This window comes from Gouania willdenowi, chromosome 6, assembly GCF_900634775.1.
Source record: "Gouania willdenowi chromosome 6, fGouWil2.1, whole genome shotgun sequence".
NCBI classification, from domain to species: Eukaryota; Metazoa; Chordata; class Actinopteri; order Blenniiformes; family Gobiesocidae; genus Gouania; species Gouania willdenowi.
In genome coordinates this window covers 2,066,442-2,085,604 of record NC_041049.1, presented here as the reverse complement: position 1 = coordinate 2,085,604, position 19,163 = coordinate 2,066,442, and the positions used below count along the sequence as shown (strand labels likewise).

Sequence of the window (19,163 nt, the reverse complement as noted above, 5' to 3'; positions counted from 1 at the left end):
AATTGATTATTGACCACGCACACGCACACGCACAGAACAAAACATGAATTAAGTCTTTTACTTAATCATGTCTGTTTTCCTTTTTCTTTCTTTCGTGTTTATTATTTCTATTTGTAATATTTATCCAGCCTCTGTAAAGTATTTCTGATTCTGATTAAATAAAAAAAGGAACCCACATATAAACAAACCACAACCTCACAGAGATCATAATGGTACATAACCTCTGTCCAACAGGTAATAAAAAAATAGATAGAAAAGAGTCCAAAACTCATATTTCTTGAATTTATTGCACATTTACGCACATGTAGAATCATTAAGACATTAAAATGTATTATCTGAGATCTCCAAAAGAACCTTTACATCAAGAACTTGCCACTGAATCATACTGTGGAGATATTCCTTATTAACTTTGAACGTGAATTTACAAATATTCTTAAAACAGGGCATGAAAAGTAGAGTATAATATTATTTCAATATGTGCAATATTTAATGAAAAATAATAACATCTTGTTTCTCTTCAGGTACCAACAGAGAACGATCCATCAGTTTATCAACAATAACAATAATAATTTACATCAAACACTTGTACAAACAATATATAGTGCTGCTCATGCACAACAGAAGTTTTACACTACTGCTACATTTATTTACAATACATGTAGCATTCCTAATTATTATTTTTTGAAATAAAAATCAATTCAGGAATTAAATATTGTTTTCTCCACCATAAACAAATCATTAACAGACAAATACGTTGAATACAGAGTGATGTGTCACAGAGAAAACTTTGAAAAAAGGTTTAACAATTATGACGTCATGTGATCCACTCTTTTCTTCTCTGGCACAAACACCAGAACTCTGAAGTGAAAACACTTCTTAAAGAAACATTTCTGCTTCTGCGTTGTCTTCCCACAATGCAATGCATCAAACTTTTCTGAAGTTCAGGTCACATGACCGTTGAACAACACATTAATTGTTTACGGTGGAGATCAAAGCAAACTTCATCCTTCGTCATCTGTGAGTAAATTATCCTAGATTTATTGATCTATGAGGCGTACACTATATCTGTAAATAATTAACGTCACCAGTATTTTAATATTGTCTCAAAATAATTGTGATATACTCTTACTGTTAAGGCCCAGAATGGAAAACAGGTTTACTGTTCTGTGAATTTACAGCAAATCTACTTAGAGAAAATAATACAAGGCTGGAAAAGTCAACAAATGTGGACTTTCTGAGCCTCTGTAGAACATCTACATCAACTTTCTCTCATTGCTTATAACCAGGTCAGAGGATGGATCACATGGAGGTGAGCAGTGAGTTCAAAGGTCATCTTCTGGTGAAAGTGGTGGATGTAGATCAGAGAATCAGAGGAGACGTCATAGAAGGACAGTCCACATACAGAGACAAGGGCGTGCAGGGTGGGGCAGGGTGGGGTGTGTTTCTGTCCCGTCATGTTTGACTTAACGTTTGGATACACTGTGTGATTATTTCAATCATTGTTCTCAGCTCCAGCTCAAACTGTGCGACTCAATTGTAGAGTCTGAATGTGCTCAGCTCACGATTCATGTTCTCACACTATACGGACCGACACTCTGACACTACCTAACTGCTCAAACTGTACGTCCATACGCAACAAGTCAGGGTCTTGTTTCCGGACATGCAACGTACAAATTAGAAGAAGAAGAAGAAGACTGAAGCGTCGCCATTGAAACAGAAGAAGAAAATAAAAACCTTCAAAGCAGACCAGACTCCACAACTGATTGTTGCATCCACTCCACTTCCCAGTAACAGCGACCAGTCAGGGCTCTGTGTTGGTGATGTTTGCGTACTGTCGAATCCGACATAGATCTGAAACAACAGAGCTTAGGTTAGTATCTCACAGTATTTCTGTGACAATTTGACTTTGAGCAGACAGACTCACTCTTCCTCACACTGGGTGGTACCATTGCGGTCCATCATGGTCCACCCTGCAGGAGGAACGATTGGAACCATATTTCAGACAAACATTGAAGTTATTATCTTTTGTTAGATTGAGTACTGTAGTGTGTATATCAGGGTACACACATCAGGATCTTTTAAATTAAAAAGATTTTTTACAAACTCCTACTTGAAAAAGTGACCTTGACAGAAATAACGGTTCCTACTGTAAAGTATTTCTAATACTTCTGTATGTCCCCTGTCTCCTGTTGTCCTCTTTGTCCCTGGACTGTCCACGGTTTGTTCTGAACTGCAGGTCGGGTCACATCTAGCTGATAACTTACAGGTGGCCACAGAGTATAGCATAGAGACATGGCCATAGATAAACTCACAGCCACCAGTGTATAAACACAGACCAAAGGAAGGGAAGAGGAGGATAGGGCGTGGCCTAGAAGCAGACTGCATGGGGTCCTCAGCCAGCAGCCTCGTGTTGTGTCTGCATCTACAGTATTCAAATACCTACTGATCTTCAAAACTGCCTCCTTACCCTTGACTTTGTCTCCTTTCATCAAAAACTACCATAACGGTTTGGGGGCTTATCAGGCATCAAAATACATCATAAAAGGCGGTGCCCTACCCAATAAATTATTGATAAAATAACTCTTTCTGAAATTCTTAAATGGCGGTAAATATCTTTAATACAGGTGCAAGTATTTGTCCGCATCCTTGACGTCGTCTCCTTTGATCAAAAACCACCGTAACACATACCTGAGGATGCTTAGTTTGTTGTGTGGATCATTCTTTGTTGAGGACATCAGCTCCATCCCAGCGTCCCCCAGATGGTTGTAGCTCAGGTCCAGCTCTCTCAGACTGGAGAAGTTGGAGCGCATAGCTTTTGCCAGAGAAGCACAGCCCACCTCTGTGATGAGACAACCTGCCAGACTGGAAAGAAGAAGAAATAAAAGGAAAGATATTGTAAATGTTGACATCTATCTTTATAAACCTGGCACACACTAACCTGAGTGTTTCCAGTTTACAGTGTGGACTCTTCAGTCCTTCACACAGCAGCTCCACTCCTGAATCCTTCAGCTCGTTGTTACTGAGGTCTAGATTTTTTAGAATGAAGGTCTTGGAGCTAAGGACTGAGGACAGAGCTTCTAAGCTTTCCTCTGTGAGGTTACAGTCACTCAGTCTATAAAAGAGGAAAGATATACATTTTAATGGAGTATTCATTTTAATAGTCGATGTGGCAGATGTGGTCTTTGTAGTATAGGCAAATGATGACTCAAATAATCCTCAAAATGACAGAAAAATACACTGAATGGCTAAAAAAAAAAAAAAAAAAAAAACCAACAGAAAAATATACAAAACAAAAACCTGCAAATGACAACAATAAAACAAAAAGAGAAACAACAAAAACACAAAAAAAGGGAAAAATCTACTAAATAACAAAATAAATAGTACACACTAAGGGGGTAAGCTATGAATCTAGATCACCTCTTATCGTGCTAACTTCCAGGATTTAATCTGTGTGTGCTGGACTACAAAGATTGCTGAAGCTGAATCACTATGGCAACTACTCTTTCACAGCTAACCTGGTCCCAACCAAATTTTTCTCTAGCTTAAATGTGACATTAAATGTGAAATCCTGACCAATCAGATCTTTTAGAAAACCAGCTGTCCAATGAAAGGTGATGTGATCACGTAACTGCGTGGATCTGATGTGATGCTGACCATAGACTGTAAAAAAAAAAAACGCTGACAGGAGAGAAATGTGATGCTTTCATTTACTGATGACATCCTATAAGAAAAATAAGATTTATATCTGATGAACTAAATCAGTTGATAACACCTGCGTGCATCGGGCACTTTCACACCGATAAATTCATTAATTAAATCATGTAATCTGAGGTAATGCCGAGAGCCTCAGTCAACTATAATCCACCTCATGATGTAGGCTGATCTGTATGAACGCAGGATCACAGAGTAAAATAACTTAAATGAAAGTGTTTTGATCAACGATCAGAGACACTCGTCAATGAAGAAGAGACGAGTGTCTCTGATCCCTACTCAACAATATTGGTCTAAGGTTCCTCTTTCTCTAAGTCTGAGAGCGTGGTCCAAACAGACAGTGGTGTTAAGCGTACACTGAGCTGTGATGTGAACTGGGCCAAGAATGTTATACCTCTGTATGTAAGAATAACCATCTTTAGATGATAGAAATGGGAATTAATGATATTTCTTGATTTTTAAAAAAAAATCCAATTGTGTGTGAACTTTAGGTATTTTAGAGGAAACAAGTCTCACATGTATTCACACTCACGTGTCCTCACATGATGGGAAAGACATTCTTTGTTTCTTTATGAGTTACATTTCTTATTCTGTCTTTGATCCTTTGTTATGTCTTCACAAAAGTTTCTGTCTGTAGCACAAGGCAGTGGCTGAATTGTCTTGTGAGCAAGTCAGCCAGCCAATCGCCAGCTTCAAGTTTGTTCAAGCCTCATCGAGCCACTTGGAGTTTTGGATGGAGTCTTCCTTCTGCTACAGCCTGTGAGCTGGTTACAGGAACTGCTACAACTTTACTTTTGACTTAGAATAAATTACACTGAGAAATAGTATTACTCTTGTCATCTGTCCTTAAAGCTGTTCAGTTGACCTTTTTGCAAAAGCCCCGCCCCCCTTATTTGCTTTTGGGATGTTGGTCATGTTATTGAGTTGGTCTTGTCTGTAATGGCTGGGAGAAGTCTACTGGTTATATGATAATAACTGTATAGTATACAGTTATTTGTTGGGGTACCTGGTATCTGACCTGCACAAGCCATGAGCACACCACCTCACCATAGTGCCTGTGGGAGGTTCTTCTTCTACTGCCCTGAGCATGTGGAACCATGTAAACATAGTAACGGTTGTTCGGACGTATAATTGGACAATGACTGTTTGTGGGCGGAGTTTTGTGAAAGGTAAATTAAAACATCCAGGAAGAACGTAGAGAGAAAAACCTTACAGGACGAAGCTAAGAAAGGAGAGGATACATTGGACATCTTGGTAACTGCATCTGTTGTTTGTTTTACAGCTTTCCTGATTGAATCTACAGTATATCATCTGAACAGATGTAGAATATCTACCAAACACTAACAGTATAGATCATATTGGTTTGGCCGAAAACAACCCTGAGTAATACTTGGTTTCATCACGTGTTTCCTCTGACCTGAGAGACTGCAGTTTACAGTGAGGGTTGTTGAGTCCGGCATAAAGCAGCATCAGTTCATTTCCCTCCAGCTTGTTGTCACTCAGGTCCAGATGTTTCAGACTGGAGGACTGAGAGCTGAGCACTGAGGACAGAGCTTCACAGCTTTTCTCTGAGAGTCCACAGCCACTCAACCTGAATAAAGTTACAAAAACACAAACAAGATGGTTTTTGTTTTTTAACAAAACCATAATTTAAAACAGCTTCTCATCAATATTTCACGTACACAGCTTTGGTGGAGGCGTTGATCACTGGCAGAAGTTTCAGAAGAGCATCTTCTGATGGAGAGAACTTCTTCAGATCAAAAGTCTGTAGATGTTCTTCTGATGACAGTAAGATGAAGACCAGAGCTGACCACTGAGCAGGAGACAGTTTCTTTGTGGAGAAATGACCTGATGTCATGGACTGTTGGATCTGCTCCAGCAGAGAGCGATCATTCAGTTCATTCAGACAGTGGAACAGGTTGATGCTTCTTTCTACACTCTGAACTTTATCCAGCTTCTCCTTGATGTATTTCACTGTTTCCTGTTTGGAGTGGAAGCTGATTCCTGTCTGCAACAGAAGTCCTTCTAGGAGCCTCTGATTGGTCGGCAGAGACAGACCCAGCAGGAAGCGGAGGAACAAGTCCAAGTGTCCGTTTGGACTCCGTAAGGCCTCGTCCACAGCGCTCTGATGAAGATGTTTCAGAGTTTTTATCAAAAGATGAGGGGTCTTGCGGCTCTTCTGTTCTTGTTCCAACAGGTTGATTTTGGAATTGATGAAGGTCTGATGGACATGAAGAGCAGCCAGAAACTCCTGAAAGCTCAGGTGGATGAAGGTGAACACCTTGTCCTGGTACAGGCTGCCCTCCTCTCTGAAGACCTGCGTGAATACTCCTGAGCACACTGAAGCTGCTCTGAGGTCCATGCCGCACTCTGTCAGGTCACTCTCATAGAAGATCAGGTTTCCTTTCTGCAGCTGCTCAAAAGCCAGTTTTCCCAGAGTCTCCATCATCTCCCTGCTCTCTGGACTCCAGTGTGGATCTGTGGCAGCTCCTCCGTCAAACTTCACCATCTTGACTTTGGTCTGAAGGACCACATAGTGGATGTAGATCTGAGTCAGAGTCCTGGGCAGCTCTCCCTCCTTTTTGCTCTTCAACACGTCCTCCAGAACTGTAGCAGTGATCCAGCAGAAGAGCGGGATGTGGCACATGATGTGGAGGCTACGACATGTCCTGATGTGGGACATGATCTTGCTGACCTGCTCCTCATCTGTGGACCTCCTCCTGAAGTACTCATCCTTCTGTGGGTCAGTGAACCCTCTGACCTCTGTCACCATGTCCACACACTCAGGAGGGATCTGATTGGCTGCTGCAGGCCGTGTGGTTATCCAGAGGCGGGCTGATGGAAGCAGTTTTCCTCTGATGAGGTTTATCAGCAGAACCTCCACTGAGGTGGACTCTGAGACATCAGTCAGGGTCTGAGTGCTAAGGAAGTCCAGAGGGAGCCGACACTCATCCAGACCATCCAAGATGAACAAAACCAGGAAGTCCTGGAAGCTGTGGCTTCCTGCTTTTTTGGTTTCAGAGAAGAAGTGATGAATAAGTCCCACCAAGCTGAAGCTCCTCCCCTTCAGCACGTTCAGCTCTCTGAAGGTCAGTGGGAATGTGTAGTGGACCTCCTGCTGGGCTTTGTCTTCAGCCCAGTCTACAATGAACTTGTGTGTTAAGAGTGTTTTTCCAATGCCAGCCACGCCCTTTGTCATCACTGTCCTGATTGGTCGAGGTCTTCCAGGAGGGGCTTTAAAGAGCTCTTCTAGTGTGATGGCTCTTTCTGCTGCGTCTGATCTCCTGGATGCTGTTTCTATCTGTATGACCTCGTGTTCCTTGTTGACCTCTCCACTCCGTCCCTCTGTGATGTGGAGCTCTGTGAAGATGTCCTTTAGGAGGGTTGACTTTCCTGCTTTAGCCACGCCCTCAGACACACACTGGAACTTCTTCTTCAGGTTGGACTTCAGCTCATGTTGGTATTGAAAAGCTTGGATTCCTGTAAGAAGACCAATAGAAAAGTCTATGTATCAAAGCTTGGTAGAAGTAAGAAAAACTATGAACTGTCAATATTTAAATGAAGGCTTTTATAAAGAATCCGATTGTGAAGAAGATGAAATCCTTACTGCTCTGGAGACGCTCAGCCATCGTCTCCTGTTTCATCTTCTTCAGGAAATACAGTGTGATCTTTAGAAAGGACTCCCTGCTTCTCTGCTGTTCCTGGTCTTCACCTCCCAACACCTTCACACCCTCCATCCCGCTCTCTGAGCATTCTCCATCGGCCACATCCAGAATCTTTTGGATAATTTTGAGTTCAGCCTTGACAAATTGGATGATGTTATCCTCCAGCAGCTGGAACTGAAACACAATAAAACCAATCACTGAAGGTGTGGTCCAACATCTTTGAGAGACTAAAGTTCTCAGTGGCTAAAATTCTGCTTTGGACACTGATACAGATCACTTGTTTCTAAACCTTTATCTCGACCTAAAGTAGCTGAGGTTTTGAATTTGACATATTCCAGGCAAATAGGTGGTGGTAATTCAAGTGAAGATGGCAGCCAGTAAAACATTGGCAGAAAGCATATTTACTGTTTTAGCTGAACGTTTATCCAGGTAACACTGATGAAACATATAAAACACAGGCCTCTGAAAAGTCACTTTCTAAGCAGTTCTGAAATGGGGCCGTTTTGTGGCCTACTTATGCATATTCATGAGTCTGTGTGTCTGTAGACGCTGACTCACTTCATGGCTCGCTCTTTTACAGGGTGACCACATACAGTAAAACACCGTAAGCGCTTAGGGTCTCACAGCAGCAGCAGTCACTAAAACTCGTGTTAAGCTGCTGAGTCACTTTCTCCTCCTCCTCTGCTTTTCTAACTACAGAAATAGTGCACTTAAGGTGATAATCATTTGTTTTCTCCAACCAATGCGCAGAACCACAAGAGCGTAGTACACCTGAACAAATAGTGCTGACACTACAGTGTACGCTCACTGTGGAGGCGCGGCACCGGCAGCAGGAAAGTTCTGTATTTAGTTTTACCGGTGGCCATCACTCCTTCGCAAGCAAGAAAAACAATGGCAGACTTTTGCAAAAGTTTTCATCAGGTTGGGGGTGGAGTCCATGGGTGGAGATACCAGCGGAGGGGGGGTTATTTTCTTTCCTGATTTCACTTGTGACATCGCAAATGTAGAAAATTTGAAATGGAAAAATTTTCTCTGTGTTGTAAGACTCACACAGAACACAAAAAAACTACTGGATGGTTTTATTTCACATTTTTTGTGCCGGTGGACGCACAACTTACCTCATACTGTATGTGATAAAAAAAAAAAACTGCAAAAGTGGATTTTTCATAATATGTCCCCTTTAAAGGTAGATTGCTTCATTAAAAACATTTTTTTTACACAACTGTGTTTGTTGAGTATCTATGTCAGTGAGTCAAAAACATATACACTAAAGGTGTTACAAGATATTGCGATATTAGAACTTCACAAAATGTATTGCCGTGTCATCGCAGAGGGATTTTTGGGGTCTTTCTAATCAACCGCATTGTATCGTGAACTTAGTGTTTGTTTGAACCCAGTAGGAACTGGATGAGTAAAGAACTTCACAGTTTGTTTGATAACATACAGACAAAGGGTTAGAGTTCAGCTTCTGATCATGATTCTTAGTCGATGTACATACCGTAAAGATGGCGTCAGGGTCAGCTCCTTGTTGCTGGGCTGCTGAAGAGGAACCATCTCCACCTTCTAAACTGGGTGGAGAAACCCTGCAGAGAAGAAAAACCCAGACACTCAGACATACTGACGATAAACCTCCAGGACTTTTTCTAACATAAGAAGAGAAGAGGCTTCCAGTAATGTCGCCTCCTGATTGGGTCAGATGTTCTTGATGGTGTTCAGGGTTTCTTCACAGAGATGAGTGGGTGTGACTAACCTTGACATTTTTTATATAATCTCTATGGGGCATTTGTTTATGTTAGTTCTAACTCCAGATATCACCATAATGTGTCTCTCAATGATCACCATGTCAGATAATTGTAAAAATTCCAACTTACTGCCACACAGAACAATGTCCTTTCTGTTTTTCCATTGGTCGATTATGTTCAGAAGGATTGCATTTGATTCCAGTATCATGTTGTGACTTTTCCCTTTAACACATTGACATATAAAGCAAACAAGAAGAGCCAAAAACTTATGAATGTTAAGCTGTTACAGCATCATGTGGACTTACCAAGTTTCAGTAGTTACTTCTCCACTGAAATCATTAAGATGATCCACTGACTGGTCATGTTTTAAAGAAGTACAGCTGGGTCCTGGTCCTGGTTCAGATCCAGGGAGTCTGGGCTGCTTTCTGCTCCAAACACAAACAGTTTGTGTGAGTGTGAAGAACCTGAGCCGTCAGGAATAGTCAGGATAACGTAGAAACGTTCAGCACTTCTTCTTGTAGACTTACAGTTCGTCAGTAGATGGACCTTCTCCAAAGTGAATGACTTTGTCCATTGAGTGATCACTTTTTCTATTCATTTGGTTGAGTACAGCTTCAGGTCCAGTGTGTGACTTCCTGGTCCTTGAACAAACACAGAGCTGAGAGTGAACACTAGCTGTGTTTCCATTACCCTTGGAAATGCCCAAAACCTAAATATCTCAATAAAAAAGTTTTTACACTTTCATGAGGAGGAATTTCAGACATTTCAATATTGAAATGTATTGCAAAAGTGCAATGGAAACACTTTGTACGCAAATACAAGGAAAGGAGCAGGGAGGAGAGACTCAAGGCAGGAAATGTAAAGGGTGGGTAAGAGTTGATTATTTTAAAGTGAGAGTGAGATGTGAATTTGTAGTTGTGTATATTGTGGTTATTGTGTTGTATAATCAAGCCAGTCTGGTGACTAGTGTGAAGCTTAGCTATAATGGTGGTGGACAGAGGGAAGGAGTGAGTGGTTGTTAAACCTAAAACAGGTATTTGGGATCAACGTATCTAAAGTTAAGCCCAGGACCAGTTTTATCCCACAGTCTAAGACATGCCAGTGCATCGTAGACCAATGTATGTGCAAAAACCGCGACTGCAAACCCGGGAGCCGCCCCGGGCCCGAAGATACAGCCGGGGCAGCAGAAAGAGTGGGGGCGAAGGAGCCCCAGGCCACTCCCCCCACGGCCCGGTAGCCCCCAAGACGCCCCCGAGATCCCAAGCCGAGAGGCTGCCACAGCCCCTCACATACACATCCTAGAAAGCCCCAATTCATTTACTTAATTGCAATAACAAAACATGCATTGCTGTCTTCAAATGATTGCACTTCTTGTAGTGTTGACCTTTGACAGCATGTGTAGACAAGTTAAAAAAAAAACAAAGCGCAATTATACTTTGTTGACATTTAGAAATATCGCTTTTATTTTGTGAAAATCTGTCATGGAAACCCAGCTAGAGATGGTGAAGAAGAGTCATGGACAGGTAGAGATGCTGGTCTCACCTCTGGACTTCAGTCTGGACCTCATGTTCTCCACACTGAAGGGTTTCAGATGGAGGGCCTCCCCTCACCGTGTCCTCCTCCTGATCCATAGCAGAGCCACACCTTCACACTAACACAACAACACGATTCCGAACATCACTGAATGTTTTACTGAACATAAAACCAATGTTCACTAGACCTAGAATGTGTGTTTGGTTTAATAAAAGCTGAAACATATGGAAGCCCAAAAGAATCATAATTAAATAAATAAAAACAACATTTTGAAATAAATTTTTGACAAATAACATACAAAGATATAATATGGCCATTCAATTGTTAAATAAGGTAATATTATTATGAAATACGTTTTCTTATTCTTAAATATCTATTTCCACAATGGCCTTTTTATTTCATAATGTTGTTTTTCAGCAGAGGGACTTTGGTCTGTCAATCAAAGCTAGTGGGTTGGACCTTACCTCGATCCTTTAAGATCAATTAGTTTTCCTTGACATCGGTCATGGCTGTTCTTTGACTGACACAGTTGTAGCAATGGGAGGGAATATAAATAAAAGTATTATTAATAATAAAAAATAAAGCAATAAAAGTGCAGTGAGATGTGTCTAGCTTGAATGTATTCATTTTAAGTGAGGGACCGGGTGCATGCGCGGGGCCGATGTGCGCTTGTGTGCGTGTCAGTGGAGTATGGAAAGCCATCGAGGTCAAAATCACGTGAATTTAACACGTCGTCGATGCGTATTTACATGTGTTTTTGACCTCGATGGCTTTCCAGAGGACAAAAACATGCAAAGTTAACGCGTGAAATACACCTAAAATACACGTAAACAACGCGTTAAATTCACGTGTTTTTGACCTTGGTGGCTTTCCATAGATGTGTGTGTGCGTGTGTGTGTGTTCAGACCTGGGTTCAGTCCAACACGGTGACTGTGACAGGTAGTGAGGTTTATGTTTACAGTGCAGGTAGTTAATAAAGTACAGTTCTCCAACACCAACACAGCTGTTGTTTCTGTGCAGTTCCACTTTTATCTGAGGATTTAACACAGGAGGAGGAGGAGCTACATTCAGCTCTGGAGAGTAAGGACCTCCCCTATGTCCCCCAACCACGGTTAGGAGATGAAAACAGTAAAGGTTTTGGCTTGCAGTGGTGGTCGTCAAAGGTTGTCGTAGCAACCACGGAAGAATGTACGTTGTACCGAAAAAACTACAGATTGTTTACATAAACCGAATGGATAATATGAAATTTAAGAGAACATTTCTCACTAGAAATGTCATCAAAACATTTCTAAAGCCACAATCTATCCTGAAATAAGACAATTTGCTATTAAAATATACGTGTCTGCCATGTTTTTCATTGCCTGAGGGTGGAACACGGACCCTCAAGGTCTAAAATAAACACCAAAGGGGTACCCGTGTGTGGAACACTGACGCTAAGGGGTACCCCGTGTGTGGAACACTGACGCTAAGGGGTACCCCGTGTGTGGAACACTGAGGGGTACCCCGTGTGTGGAACACTGACGCTAAGGGGTCCTGACCGATGGTCAATATGTGACGAGTTGAGAATGAGACTGTGTTATTCTAACGTGTGATGCACTCGTGGTGTTCAGGCTTCTCAGCGTTAGTGATAATTCTCCATGAATCAATACTGTAAGTGCTGCTGCTCATGTCTGTGTAAAGGATCAGCCAATCACTTCACTGGCTCCGCCTTATGTTCTTTGATTGACAGACCAAAGACATTCTGCTGAAAAACAACATTATGAAATAAAAAGACCATTGTGGAAATAGATATTTAAGAATAATAAAACATATTTCATAATAATATTACCTTATTTGACTATTTAATGTTCATATTATATATTTGTCTGTTATTTATCAAAATGGTATTTATTTCAAAATGTTGTTTTTATTTATTTAATTATGACTGTGTTGGGCTTCCATAGAAACATTGTGTACTTTAGATGTGGCTGAACTCCACAGTCCACATTTGTCAAAACTGCTTCCACCTCAACTTAAAAAAAAAAAAGAAAAAGTGTTTTTATCATCATTATTAATGGTTTCACATTAAATTTAAATTCTGGGGTTTTTTTAGTTGAACTACAGATTTTTATATTTATAACATTATTTATTGTCACTCAGTATCATATTTCCAAGAGTTCTTCTTCCATGTGATTTTTTATTTATCTATTGTTTTTCATTGTGTTAGAGCCTACTCTAAGCAGCTATTATCTGTGCTTGATTGATTATTTATTATAACTGTGATTTTGTGATAAAGGGGCTTGGGTTTAACAGGTTGGTGACACATGTATGGAGGACCATCTCTGCCATAACTGAAAATAAAGTTAATTTAACTCTCTTTTTTTGGTCCAAATGCAAATGGTCGATATATAGTACTATTTCTATGAATAAACACTTAATTACAAAGACAAATAATAAAAAACAACTATATGGAAGACAATAGTGCTTTTTATTAAGACATTTATGAGGTGTTTTGGACACCCACAGCATGCATCATTTTGGGTTATATATTTAATTTTATTTCATAGTATACTGCCAATTTCCTCTGAATGATTTTAACCTCTGGAATTAATCTCTTTTTGGTATGATACATTTCTTTTCTTTTCTTATACCTGACTTTTAGGTTCTTGGAATAGAAGGCAGACACCAGGCAGCCGTCTATAGCGTTCTTTTCACAGCAGGCCATCAGTGATGCCATTGTTAAAGACCTTATCATTGGATGTAGTCGGCCAATGCCCACTTTAGACATTTTATTGAGATCTTGGATAACAAGTACATTCCACTGTCAAGAAAAACAATTTCTGAAAAATGAATACCAGAGCTGTATCAGCTGTATCCTTAACAGCTGATATCTGGTCGGATCGCAGGCTTCGTTCCTTCTTGGGTGGAACTGCCCATTTGTGCAGCAAGTCAAAGAACTCTTTTGTGCTTAAATCTTACTTCCTTGGCTGTAAACGTTTGACAGGCAAACAGTGAAGAAAGCAACATTCTCAAACTCCGCCTATGGCAGTAAGTTTATCACATCTATGGACACAGGTCAGATAGTGGAGCACAGAGTTCACAGCAAACATTTTAGTTGTTATGCGGCAAAGAAGTGGAACAAACTGCAGCAGAGCTGAAGTCAGCATCACATGGAACATTTTTAAAGCAAAGTTAAAGGCTTTTCTTTTTCTCTACCGTGTATGACTGAGAGGGAGATTTTTAATCGTACTATTGTTGATTTCAATGTTCTGACTGTTAAATGTTTCTTTTGCACTTTGTAATCACATAAATCACATTTAATTGCCTTGTGTATGAAATATACTATACAAATACATTTGCCTGAAAGTTGTTGTTGTTTTTTTTTTTAATGTTGTCATTATATATCTATATATATCACGTGTTATGTAACTCTGGCTTTTGTTTTCATTGTTTTCATGATCCAGGCTTCTGGCATTTAAAGCAGACTAACCAGTCTTCTTCCATTCTTTCTGTAAAAGCCATTTTATCTTTACCAGTAACTACAAAAGTTTTTTTTTTTTTGCTTTCTGCTGAAACTCAAAGATTATGTTACAATAAATGATCTTTTATATCTGAATTATCAGTACCATTCACTAGTGGTGGGAATCTTTCGTCACCACACGATTCAATTACAACTATAGGGACTGCAATTATTATTAAGTTATTTTTTACAACACACATATTTCCTGTTTTACCCAGGATTAAAAAAAAAAACACAAAAATTGTTTAAAAGTTGCAAATTAGAGTGGGCAAAAACAGAGAGAAAAAGTGGTAAAATGGGTTCAAATTGGCAATATTGGCTGAAAAGTGGCAGAAATGGGGGAAGGGTGGTAATGTAATTTAAAAAGTAGGAACAAGGACTTTAAACTGGCAAATAAGGGGCATTATAAATCATGGATGTGGGTATTTTGCAAAAATAAGCATAAAATATGTAAAAAAAAAAAAAAAAAAAGAGGTTGAAAGTGACTATAATGTGTCAACATATATGACATTAGGTGGAAAAGGTTTATAGGTGCTGAACATTTCTTGAAAGTGGAAATTTTTTTTAGAAAATACATTGAAATGTGATGTAGATGTGTCAAAAATGGAGTAATGTAGCAAAAATACATTAAAGGAGCAAAAATATGGCAAGAAAAAATGATGAAAATAGGTTAAAATATAGTTAGTTTGGTGTAGTTGCAGAAAAAGTGTAAAAATATACAAAAATGGGCTCAAATTGTTCAAAAAATATTCTTGAAGGCATTTGGCGACCCCCTCCCAGTGTCTCACAACCCCAAATGGGGTCCTGACCCCAAGGTTGAGAACCCCTGCTCTAGAGGATGCATATTTCTCCAAATATCTACCAATCCTAATATTATATAGTATTGAGTAGTTTTGAGTTTTTCATTTTACCACATTCAGATCCCCTTCATATACACATTCCATCAGTTTCCATAGCGATAACATCAAACAGGTGATTTGATGATTAATTTCTCTTTAATCTTAAATCGATGCACATTCTCTCAGCGTTCCTTTGTTGCTCTCCGTGACCTCTGACCTTTTTTTAGCTTTTATTAAAGCCACAGCAGATGATGGTAAACTGTTCAGTTAGAGCCAAAGTAGCAGCGTTTTTATACTATAACATAAATGAACAACAATGTCCTGAACCAGGGGAGTCAAACTCATTTTAGTTCAGGGGCCACATACGGACCAGTTGGATCACAAGAGGGCCACAGATTTTTGACGGGAAAATGAATAATTTCAATATTAATGTCCCCAAGTTTGCATTTCCAGTTATAAATTAGATGTAAAGTATTGAAATGCATCAACAATATCTAATCAATAAGTGACACATACTTAAATGTCTTTTGGTTTATTTATTTTTTGACCAAATTTTATTTAATTTAAGCAGATTTTGTGGAGTAATTTGAAGAAAAAATGCCAGAGTTTGGAAAAATGTTGAGTTCTTTCAAACTGAAACACTTTTTACACAATGATTCATGTTTTCTGTCATTTTGGACTTTCTCCTGCAGGCCAAATCGAATGCTCTGAAGGGCCAGGTTTGGACCCTGGGCCTTAAGTTTGACACACATGTTCTAAATGATAAATGGGTCAAATATGTGACATCTAAATATTCTGTTTAACTGCATTTCTTTTACTTACAAAAAGAGTTAAATGCATAAAAAGATTCCAAATATGAAGTATTAATTATTAAGTATTAATGTTACTTTTGGTACTAAATTACTTCTATTTTCTTAGCTTTTTTCTTCTTTTTTTGCTCCTTTCTTTTCCTTTTATGTTCTTTTTTTATTCAAAGTGTCCAAACATCATGTGGTCTGGCCATGACTTCTGTTATGAAAATCAGATCACGTCCCCCCATCTCTAACTTTTGAATCCAAGCCCCCCCTTTGTCCGGCTAACACGTTTTGGTCAGAAAACTAAAAACAACTATAAAGCGTTATACATTTTACACACATTTAAAAAATTTAACTATGTGAATAAGTGAATTAAACCGTGTTTAGTGTCTCCTGAATAGATTCATTTTATAATTCCTGTAATTTCCTCCTGATGTGGAACCAACACTGACCTTTGTTTAAGTTCATGTTTTAATCAAGATCATTTTGTGTATTTTGTTGTTGTCTGTTCTTTTTATTATTCAGTATATTTTTCTCTTATTTTGTTGTCATTTTTGTGTGTTGTTGGTATTATTTAAGTTATTTTTTCTCAGTGTGTGTGTTTTAGTGTCATTTTGTTTCTGTTATTTTTATGTATTTTCCAGTGATCTTGTGTATGTTTCTGTCATTTAGTGATGTTTTGTGTGTTGCTGGTAATAAAAGCATATTTTTCTCTTAGTGTGTGTGTTTTTGTCCTTTTGTGAGTTGCTGGTAATATTTAGTATCATTTTTATACGGTAGCTGAGAAGTACCAAAACACATTTACAAATCATTGCAACACTTTCACAATTACAATGTGCCTTTGTAAATCGGTCTCAACATTTGTAAAAGTGTTTTGCTGTTTGTATTTTGTGTTTTCAAAATTGTACATTTGTTGTGGCATTTGTAAAAGTGTAACTAAACTAAAAAATAAATTAAAAAAAAAAGCCATATGTTTAATTTTCTACATTCTATATGTACGTCATCAATGCATTGGTTATTTCTCCCACATTGAACATTCAAAGTGTTAATCCTTTACTGGGAGAAACAACAAGTGGATGAAATCAACCTTCAATCATTCCATTGGTGTCAGACACTGACCTGCTGCACTCCCCTCAGATCAGCTCAACGTGGACAAGAAGAAGAAGAAGAAGCAGCAGCAGCAGCCGTCAGTTCTCTCACCTGGACGCACCTGATCACTGTAAACACTCAGAGAAATGTTTGACTCGTCCAACCTGCTCAGCCACGCCCTCAGGATGCCACATATGATTAATAGGTTCCAGTCATTCCTCTTTCTTTTCGTTTCCTATTTGAATAATATGTTAAGGTTTCATTTATTAAGACAACCTTTTTCCAGGAAATTTACTTTGACGTGTGCAAATTATGCAAACACACATATATACAGTAGGAGAAACAGGAAGAAAGTTAAAAATCCTGTCATGCACTGGGACAACGCATCAATAACTGGGACAGAAGGAAACAAACACAATTTCTGGATCAAAGAAGCATCGAGATCCATCGAGGAGGCGTGGCCAGTCTGAGAGAACTGTCAAATTGGCCACACCCAGAAATAACACAGTGGGACACATCAAAATGATCAGCAGACGCCTCTGAGGAAGGCTGACAGTTGGCAGTCTAAACATGTCAGGAGATCAAAGTAAATTTCCTGAAAAACGTATCTGTCTGAATAAATGAAACCTAACCCTGAGGCTGTACATTTCCTCTACTTACTGGGGAAAAATGAAAGTGGAATACTCCTTGAGTAAGTCTTTTAAATGAATTTTAAAGTATCGTATTTTCTGGGCTATTGAACGCACCCCTGTATTGGCCACTTTCCAATACATAGTTCCCACAGGCTACGTGAGCTCTTCGGAGACGCCATCTTTGAGGTCAAGCTTAGAGACACACTTGTGTTGTTTACCTGCTTTGCTGCATTCTATAAAAACCAATTAAAATGTCTTACAAATCCAACACAAATGGCCGGTAAACCACCCAAAAAGCAGTACAGAGATGGTTTAGATAAATAGATGCAACAGCAAGACGGAACGCATCGGTATCGATCCATACAAAATTTGTCAAACCAAAATGACAGCTGACCACATATAGTATACCATCCTGCTATAACGTACATAGACATTCTAAACTATCTGGTTTGTTCCAAAAGTGATTATACTATGGAAGAGTTAAAGGCTTTCAAATCACTGGAGGCTTAAAACCAGTTTGTGAATGGTTGGGTGAAAAATGGGTACAGCAAGACGACGAATGGTAAAGTGCTTGTGACAGGCAGGGTATGCAAAACTATTTCAGTAAACAAGGCAATTTATATCATGAATTTCAATAGGAGGGGAGGAGGGGGGACCCCGGCGGGCACCGCAGCTGGGGAGATCTGCAAGAAGGGCACAAAGTCTGCACCGCCGAGACCAGGCCCCCTCTGCCCGGCACCGGACACAGACCCGTGCAAAGTAGATCGCCCTTCCACTCCTACCCCAGGCAAAGGGGGCACGAGCCCAACCCCACTTCTCACCCTAGCCCAACCGACCCAGCCCTGAGAGCCAATCCTTATCCCGAAGTTACAGATCTGACTTGCCAACTTCACTTACTAAAGAATCCACATTTAACTGAACTATTGTGGTGATTAGTGCATCATTAACCCAACATGAAACTACCATATTGTTCTCTTTTGGTTGTAAACAGAGGCTAATTTGTTTTTGCTGCCCACAGCAATGTCACCGGGTTGGGAAATGCCCGTATGTTACGATGTCATGTGTGAACTATGTACAGTATAATTTTGCAATTTTCCAAGAAAAATGTACATAAAGGCTGCTCCATGACATAGGCTGAATCCTATTGGCTGATGAGGGTGGCATTCAAACGACTTGGCCAATCAGAATGGGCAGGTGTACTGATGTACTCCTGTTTTTCCGCGTATTCTGATCAGTTTCAACAGACACGTTTCCTCCTCACTGCTCCACGTCTGCATATCAGTTCACTTACAGGTTTTTATGATGACTTTTTACTGGAACCAGACTGATACACTGCTCCGTCCGCTCCCCGTGCACCATCGCCTCAGGAGTGATCACGGTGACACGATTGCTTACGAACAAATGTAACGTGGTTACTTGGCAACTTTATGCTGTTTTTGTGTTTCTCGTCAATCATTAACAGACTGATTATTGAGCTAGGTCTAGCGACTAGGTCGCACAGGACCTAATCTCTGGAATCACGCAAGTAGGGTCGCTTGAAGGGAGGTTGCATGAGATTGCGTCATTTACATTGATTTTTGAATGTAATCTAGTCGCTTCAGTCGCGTTCGGTTTGCACCTTGGAACTCATGTAGAAATGAGCACAGAAGACTAACCATA

The 19,163-nt window shown here is 39.7% G+C and overlaps 1 protein-coding gene across 3 annotated transcripts; it reads right to left on the bottom strand.

Moving 5' to 3' along the window:
* Positions 1-268: 268 nt before the first annotated feature.
* On the bottom strand, positions 269-17,954 carry LOC114465780 (NLR family CARD domain-containing protein 3-like). 3 transcript variants are annotated; one of them, XM_028451017.1, is made up of 13 exons: positions 16,903-17,936; positions 10,661-10,769; positions 9,646-9,759; positions 9,424-9,543; positions 9,248-9,340; positions 8,875-8,959; positions 7,319-7,550; positions 5,394-7,191; positions 5,129-5,302; positions 2,939-3,112; positions 2,689-2,862; positions 1,925-1,970; positions 1,710-1,851 (listed from the first exon to the last, which is right to left on the bottom strand). In XM_028451017.1, exons 2-12 carry the CDS (start codon positions 10,747-10,749, stop codon positions 1,931-1,933), a joined length of 3,093 nt encoding a protein of 1,030 aa, XP_028306818.1. In that variant the 5' UTR covers positions 10,750-10,769; positions 16,903-17,936; the 3' UTR covers positions 1,710-1,851; positions 1,925-1,930. The 3 variants fall into 3 exon arrangements, with proteins under 3 accessions (XP_028306817.1, XP_028306819.1, XP_028306818.1); XM_028451016.1 differs by lacking the exon at positions 1,925-1,970 and having other exon boundaries at positions 269-1,851; positions 16,903-17,939; XM_028451018.1 differs by lacking the exons at positions 1,925-1,970; positions 2,939-3,112 and having other exon boundaries at positions 269-1,851; positions 16,903-17,954.
* Positions 17,955-19,163: the final 1,209 nt, after the last annotated feature.

Coding starts and splice junctions, on each gene's coding strand:
- LOC114465780 (XM_028451016.1), bottom strand. CDS start 10,749: ATGGATCAGGAGGAGGACACGGTGAGGGGAGGCCCTCCATCTGAAACC. Junction 7,551..8,874: donor ACCCTGACGCCATCTTTACG/GTATGTACATCG, acceptor ATTGTGTTTCAG/TTCCAGCTGCTGGAGGATAA. Junction 1,852..2,688: donor AACAAACTAAGCATCCTCAG/GTATGTGTTACG, acceptor CTGTTGTTTCAG/ATCTATGTCGGATTCGACAG.